The sequence below is a fragment of the Myotis brandtii genome, unplaced genomic scaffold (assembly GCF_000412655.1).
Source record: "Myotis brandtii unplaced genomic scaffold, ASM41265v1 scaffold133, whole genome shotgun sequence".
Classification (NCBI taxonomy): Eukaryota; Metazoa; Chordata; class Mammalia; order Chiroptera; family Vespertilionidae; genus Myotis; species Myotis brandtii.
Genome location: NW_005354718.1, coordinates 2,606,980 through 2,615,312, shown reverse-complemented (window position 1 = coordinate 2,615,312; position 8,333 = coordinate 2,606,980). Strand labels below are relative to the sequence as shown.

The 8,333-nt window shown below is 39.7% G+C and overlaps 1 protein-coding gene across 14 annotated transcripts in view; it reads right to left on the bottom strand.

The window, feature by feature from the left end:
- MGA (MGA, MAX dimerization protein) overlaps positions 1–8,333 on the bottom strand; it is a 139,102-nt gene that overhangs the window by 86,078 nt on the left and 44,691 nt on the right. For 11 of the 14 annotated variants that reach the window (XM_014534810.1, XM_014534815.1, XM_014534809.1 and 8 more), the window contains exon 2: positions 3,233–4,362. In XM_014534810.1, coding sequence (XP_014390296.1) covers positions 3,233–4,296 — 1,064 coding nt within the window. In that variant the 5' untranslated portion in view covers positions 4,297–4,362. Of the gene's footprint in view, positions 1–3,232; positions 4,363–8,333 lie in introns of those variants that run through there. The other 3 variants (XM_014534816.1, XM_014534820.1, XM_014534821.1) reach the window with 3 other exon arrangements.

Below are 8,333 nucleotides of genomic sequence, written 5' to 3'. Positions count from 1 at the left end.
CCACCCGCACCCACTGCCAGCACCGGCCCCACTGACACCCGCAGCCAGTGCCTGAGCCACCGCTCGCACTCACTGCCGGCGCCATCAGCGGATGCGAGCAGCAGCTGCCAACCCCAATCGCCCCTGAGGACTTCTCCACCTCCCTCTGCTCCTGAGGGGCGATCAGGGCAGCAGCCACCGCTTGCACCCACTGACAGTGCTGGCCCCGCTCAGCGGGTGCGAGCAGTGCTGGCACTGTCAGCACGTGGGAGCTGGGCTGCCGGCAGAGAGGAGACTGAGGGCTGTGGCAGGAGGGGCCGGGTGGGGGCACAGAGGATGGGCCAAGACCCACTCCTGTGCCCATTGCAGCCTCGCGGCCCACGTTCCTTTCAAGGTGCATGAATTCCCGCACTGGGCCCCTAGTTTTATATAAGGGATTTGAGATTCTGCCAATTTTGGTCTTGGGTGGGGTTGGGGGGTTCTTGGAGACAATCCCCCTCAGATATTAAGGGATAATTACACTGTGTCTACAATGTACCAGGCACATTTTGTTGGGCCTGAGGATTACCAAAAAAACAGTGCCCACCCCACACTCAAGGAAATTACAGACCAGTGCAGGAAACAAACAACTAGACAATACAATGTAATTTAATAGATATACAATAAAGATATGTACATGTACTAAGGATGTACATTTAAAAAACCTGTAACATAATACCTTCCAAGACACTGGTGATAATTAAGTTAATAGAAAAAAGAAATCCACTGGGAAAAGGAAATGTGGAATGAAAAAGAAAATAGAAGAGCTCTTGAAATCTGATAGCTGCAATAAAAACTTTAGCAAGTTAAAAAAAAAACTTTACCAAGTTAGAAGGTAAATCAATGAAACTTCAACATAAAGTAGAGGAAAAAGATAACAGACAATAGAAGACTGATAAGATAATCAATCCAGGAGATGGAATATCCAACTATAAGGAGTTTTAAAAAAAAACAACGAAAAGAAAAAAGTGAAAGTGAAAAACTTAGACAAATTATACTAAAAGTGTTCCTAGAACCACAGTACATGAATTTCTTAATTGAAAAAAAATAGCACAATGATGAGAAGAACCACACCAAGGCCTGTCACTGTAAAATTTCAGAATATAAGGAATGAACAAAAGATCTTAAGAGCCTTCAAATGACCAGGAATCAAAATGGCATCAAATTCTCAACAGGTGCCCTAACTGCTTTGGCTCTGTGAATAGAGCATCGGCCTGCGGACTGAAGGGTTCTGGGTTCTATTCCGGTCAAGGGTTGCGGGCTCAATCCTCTGTGGGGGGCGAGCAGGAGGCTGCCAATTGATGATTCTCATCACTGTTGTTTCTATCTCTCTCTCTCTCTTTCCCTTCTCTGAAATCAATAAAAAATATATTTTTAAAAAATTCTCAACAGGAAACTACTTGCAATGTTGCAATGCATTTTCAGCACAGAACTAACCAAACAATTTATAAAGTACGAGGGCAAAATAAAACTATTTTTCAACAGGTAAGAAGAAAATTAGGATTTCAGAGGGAGAAGAGCAAGGGACTATTATTATTTTCATCAGAAGTTACTTTACTTAAACATGCTAAAATTCTAGGTCCCATATATCCTTTCTGTTAATTTTACTGTAAGATATACTTGATCAAAAAGAGACACAGACAGCCCAGCCGGTGTGGCTCAGTGATGGAGTGCCAACCCATGAACCAAGAAGTCACTGGTTCAATTCCCCGTCAGGGCACATGCCCAGGTTATAGACTCAATCCCAGGTAGAGGGTGTGCAGGAAGCAACCCATCAATGTTTCTCTCTCTACCCTCCTCCCGTCCTCTCTAAAATCAATAAAAACTTTTTTTTTTAAAAAGGAGACAGCCCTAGCCTGTTTCTCTCAGTGGATAGAGCATCGGCCTATAGACCAAAGGGTCCCTGGCTCGATTCTGGTCAAGGGTACATGCCCGGTTGTGGGCTCAATCCCCAGTAGGGGGCCTGCAGGAGGCGGCCAATCAATGATTCTCTCTCATCATTGATGTTTCTCTCTCCCCCTTTCCCTTCCTATCTGAAATCAATAAAAATATATTTTAAAAATAATAAAAAATATATATACCCTCAGGTGAAGGTTAAAAAAATATATATATCAGAGGTTCGAGGGAAAGACGAGAATTAACAGGCAGAGCACAGAGACTTTTTAGTGCAATGAAAATACTCTATGTATGTATGTAAGGTGGATATATGTCATTATATACATTTGTCCAAACTCATAGACTGTACAACACAAAGAGTGAACCCTAATGTACTAATGTAATCTATGGACTTTGGGTGATTATGATGTGTAAATGCAGGTTCATCAATAGAAACAAATGTACTGCTCTGATGGGGGATCTTGATAATGGAGGAGGCTATGCATGTGTTGGGGCATATGGTCTATAGAAAAACTCTATATCTTCCCCTCAATTTTGCAGATTTTGTTGTGAACCTAAAACTGCTCTAAAAAAATAGCCCTTGATTGAAAAAATAATAAATATCCCTGGCTGGTGTGGCTCACTTGCTTGGAGCGTTGTATACCAAAAGGTGGTGGGTTCCATTCCTAGTCGGGGCATACACTCCGGTTTAGGGTTCAATCCCCTACCAGAGACAACCTATCCATTTTTCTCTCTCCCATTGATGTTTCTCTCTCCATCTCTCTCCCTTCCTCTCAAATCCATTAAAAAAAACAAAAAACTTTCCATTAAAAATCATAAATAATGCAAGTTCAATGCTATTTTAACCTAAGGGTGTAATAATAACTTTCAGCTTGTTTTTCAGTCAGGCAATTTATGGGTTAAGATATCCACAGATAGTAAATTCTTAAGTATTAAGTGTACTTTGAATCCCTTCTGTAACTTGTCTGGATAAGTTTTCTTTCAGTTATGACATTTCTTGGAAGTCATTTCTTTTCCCTTCCTCAATTAAGTGTGTCTACATATAACCAAGGAACAGTCCTATACATGATTAACAAAATTGTAAGTCTAAATGAATGAAAGATCCCCATTCTGATAAATCATCTAATTTGCCTACAATTCTGAATCCTCAACACAACTGATATTACAGAGAAATGAACCATCACTTCACAGAATGTAAAAGCAGTTGTGGTGTATTTAGCTTACATTTATCATTGTCTACGAAAATCAGCAGTCCACACAAACAATATGCTCAATCCAAAAATCTTTTATCACTAGAAACAGAAAAACTGTTACCTACCTTTCAGAAACCTCTTGTTTAAACTGAGTAACTTCACCAACTGATGAATCAATATCCATGAAACCAAGAAAGTCTTGATTTATATTAAGGAAAGGCTTCTCCAAACCCTTGCCTGATGTCTCATGACCCCTAGATAAAGGATCTGAATCAGTTAGCTGTATCTCTGACCCTTCACCTTCTGTGAGACGGGCCCGTTGACCAGGAGAACTGGGAACACTATTACCTTCTTGGTCAGAGCTATTTTTTTGCTTTCCATCTCTCTGGGGCTTACTATTCAGCCCATCATCCCGGAAGCCTTTAGCAAATGGATTGTAATCTATTTTCAGCTGAGTAATCTGTATGTTCTGATAAGCTGTTACTGCAAAGAATTCAGTCTGTGGGAAGGTAAATGTGTGGACACCAGGGCCATTTAACTGTATCACTTCAGTAGCCTTTTCTGCAGGTACCAAATGAAGCCTTGGCAGGTATCGATGCATAGAGTGCAAGATAATATGCCCTTCTTGGTCCAGTGTATTGTTGGTAAGTTTCAGTTTATAGAAAGATACTGGTTGGTGCATCCAATAATGACCTGTGGAAGGAGATTCTGGATGAATAAAAACCCTCCCCAAAACATGGGGCTCTGCCTTCCCACTGGGTTCCCACCAGCGACCATTCCACTTATAACGATGGTTATCCACAGGAGATATATCCATGACAAGGATATACTTCTTATTTGAATCTAAACCTGTTATCCAATAACGACAGTAAGGAAACATGCGTCTTCCCTGCTTGGTCAGAATCATCTCTGTACTTCGATGATAGAATTCATTCCACATACTATTGTTATCCAAGGTGACAGTGATACCTCCCACAGTGCAATCAGCTGGAAGGCAAATCTTCCCTGTAGATTTTCCTGGGGATGACACACTGGTAGCCAAAGCACAAGCATCCCTATTAGTAACCAAAATTCCTTGATCTGTTTTGCCATTTCCTGCCTGTTTTAGGATGACAAAGAAGGTAGGTGCTGCTCCTGCCATTGTCCCACCATCTTGACTAGCCAATATAATCTGCTGTTTTTCCTCCATGATTCCAGTGGGAAACTCGTAGTAAGATAACTGTAGTCACCACATAATCACAATGGCCTTCTCAGCCTAAAAAATAAGCAGAAAAACAAAAACCCTTTAATTAAGTGAATATTTTGTTAACATAGAGGACAAGAATAATTGTTATCCCCAAAAGATATTCCTAAATTCTACTAAAATGTTGCTTCTATCTTTATCCCTTTCCCTTCCTCTATCTCTAAAAAGAATAAAAACATTTTTTTTAAGAAATAGGTAAAATGCTACTTTAACTTGATAGTACACACATTTAAAGAAACCATGACAGCCCTGGCAGCCCTAGCCAGTGTGGCTCAGCTGGTTGAGTGTAGTCCCACTCATGTTTGGTCCCTGGATCGCTGGGTCCCAGTCTAGGTGCAAGTGGAGGCAACTGATTGATGTTTCTCTCTCACATCAATGTGTCTCTCTCCCTCTCCCTTCCTCTCTCTCTAAAATTAACAAAAACATTTTTTTAAAAAAAAAAGCAAAGAAAAAAAGAAACCACAAATTCCAGAAGGATCAAACATTTAAATCACAACCCATTCCTCAGCCTAATTTTTTAAAATTCTTAAATCCTCAGAAAAGCTTGATAATAAGTATAACACAAAACCTTTGATAAATTCAACATCATATACATGTTTTATATCTGCCAAATATCATGCAAGTAAAATTGAAAAAACAAATGACTAACTGGGAAAGGGTGTGTTTGCAAATTATATCCTAATAACTCATTTACCTAATATAGAAAGGGTTCCTACAAGACCAAAAATCTAATAGAAAAATGGGCAAATGAGAGGAAGACCCAATGGCTATGAAAATGTACATAGTCGCCCTGAATGGTTTGGCTCAATGGATAGAGCGTCAGCCTGGGACTGAAGGGTCCCAGGTTCGATTCCAGTCAAGGGCATGTACCTTGGTTGCAGGCACATCCCCAGTAGGGGGTGTGCAGGAGGCAGCTGATCGATGTTTCTAACTCTCTATCCCTCTTCCTTCCTCTCTGTAAAAATACAATCAATAAAATATATTTTTTAAAAAAAAAGAAAATGTACATAGTCTTAGCATAGGAGAAATGGTAACGGAAATCATACGGAGATACTGTTTTTGACCTTATTAAACTGGCAAAAATCAAAGTTTGGTAGAGGTATTGGAAAGGGTGTCAGAAAGGGCAACATAAAAATATCGAAAGTACAAATGCATACATCCCATGGAACAACAGTTCTAGGACTTTATCTTAAATATACACTCATATACACACACACACACACACACCTGTAATAAATATGTATAGATTAGTCCCTGCTTTTCTACTTTTAACAGCAAAAAACTGGAGAAAAAGTCCATCAATGGAGACCAGTTAAGTAAATGGTGGCATATCCAGAGTGAAATATTCTGCAGCTACAAAGGAAAACTATATAAACTTCATGAACTCATACAAAATTACCTATAAAATATATTAAGGGCAAAAGGTCCAAAAGAGTTGTTATAGATTATGTAATTCTTCTTCATAAAGTAAACCAAAAAAAAAAAAAACCTGGCCTGGTGGCTCAGTTGCTTAAAGCATCCTCCCCATACAGCAAAAGTTTGTGGGTTCAATTTCTGGCCACAGCACATACCTAGGTTGCAGGTTCAATGCCCGGTTTGAGCGTGTAAGGGAGGAAACCAATCAGTGTTTCTTTCACATCAAAGTTTCCCCCTCCCCTCCACTCCCCTCCCTCTCTCCGCCCCCCCTTCCTCTCTAAAATCAATTTTAAAAAACAATAACAGTCCTAGCTGGTTTGGCTCACTGGATAGAGCGTCGGCCTGCGGACTGAAGGGTCCCAGGTTCGATTCCGGCCAAGGGCATGTACCTTGGTTGAAGGCACATCCCCAGTAGGGAGTGTGCAGGAGGCAGCTGATAGATGCTTCTCTCTCATCGATGTTTCTAACTCTCTATCCCTCTCCCTTCCTCTCTGTAAAAAATCAATAAAATATATTTTTTAAAAAAACAAACATTTCTTGGGTGAGGATTTAAACAAAACCACATAGCCCTAGCCAGTTTGGCTCAGTGGATAAAAGTGTCAGCCTGTGGACTGAAGGGTCCTGGGTTCAATTCCCGTCAAGGGCATGTCCCCGGATTGCGGGCTTGATCCCCAGTAGGGGGCATGCAGGAGCCAATCAATAATTCTCTCTCATCATTGATGTTTCTCTCTCTCTCCCTCTCCTTCCTCTCTGAAATCAATAAAAATATATTTTTAAAAAAACAACACACAGAATATGTATGTATTTGCTTGACATAGACTGTAAAGACAGAAAAGGAACTGGTAGTATTAGCTATATCCAGGGAAAACTGAGTGGCTGGGAAAATACATACTGACATGTTCTAAATTTTGTATCTTTTGAACATACAACCCATTCCAAAAAACAGACTTAAAAAGCAAATTAGTTAATTCTTAAAAGTTATAACGAAAAACACAACAATATTGTATGGTTCCATTTATACAAAATGTCCAGACTAGGCAAATCTAGAGATAAAAAGTAAATTTGTGGTTGTCAGGAAACACGGAGAGAGGGATAATTCAGACAATTGCTAATGGGTATGGCATATCTTTGGGGTGGGGAGTGAAAACATTCAGGAACTAGAAACCACTTAAGTGTATCTGTTAAGATGCTGAAATATATGCTATGTGAATCAAATCTCAATAAAAAGTTGCAAAGAAATCTCAGATTAAATTTAACTGAACTAGTGTGCTAAATTACCTAAATATTCTACAAGAAATAATCACCTCCAATTAGCCTTTGCACAAAAAAGGAAGATGCTACATCATTACTCCTATATAACTGGGTCAGTAATTTTGATTAATCAAATTCAGCCACTATGAGTGCTTCTCATTTATGTTTTGTGTTTTTAATCCTCACCCGAGGATATTTCTCCATTGATTTTTAGAGTTGGAAAGCGGAGGAGAGACAGAAAGAAATATCAATGTGAGAGAAACACATCAATTGTTTACCTCCTGCACGCCCTGACCAGGGCCCAGGCCAGGGATGAGCCTACAACCAAGGTATCTGACCTTGACTGGAATCAAACCGGAAACCTTCACTGCGTCCACTCACCCAAGCCGGCTAGGGCTGGGTGCTCCTCATTTTATTTAAAAAGTCTAATTTTACCTTTCATCAGACCTACTGACAAGCAATAAAAACGTCTGATTTTTATCTCTTCTTACAGGATTGGCCACATCACGCCCCCCCCCCCAAAAACCCTCCAAAACTTAAAATATTCTCTAGCCTAAGGATAATAGACACAAGTATTTTAAAAATCAAGACTTCAGAAAGGTTAGCTATTGATTCCTATTATGGCTAAATATAGAGGTAGAAACCCACTTTCTGACACTAAAGCATAAATACCAGGAAAGGTGAAAAAAGAATCATTCCTCTGATTTAAAGCTTATTTTTAAAAGATAAAATTTAGGGTGACTCTTTTCAAAAGCTGCCTCAGGCTTAAGACAAGTAGGTTCATTGGTTTACTAAAACTAACAAGTTTAGGTAACACCTATCAGATATTCATAAGACAAAGCTTAAACAAAAAAGGTGACTGTAAAAAGAGTAAAGCTGAGAGAACTCACAAAAACTAATACCTCTACAATGGTATATTAACTCAAATAATGCAAACTCCTAATGCTATATTTAGTCCATATATTTCAAAGTTTTGTGAGCAATTATGCAAAAATGTTAAATGCACTTAAATATGACTATTGACAAAGAACTACCTGAAAATATGTTTTAGCTATCCCAAACCTATGAGTATCTAAAAGGATTCAGAATGTCTTAAAAATTATCTTCTTGCCCTGACCGGTTTGGCTCAGTGGATAGAGCGTCAGCCTGCAGACCGAAAGGTCCCAGGTTCGATTCCAGTTAAGGGCATGTACCTTGATTGCAAGCATATCCCCAGTGGGGGGTGTGCAGGAGGCAGCTGATCGATGTTCCTCTCTCATCGATGTTTCTAACTCTCTATCCCTCTCCCTTCCTCGCTGTAAAAAATCAATAAAATA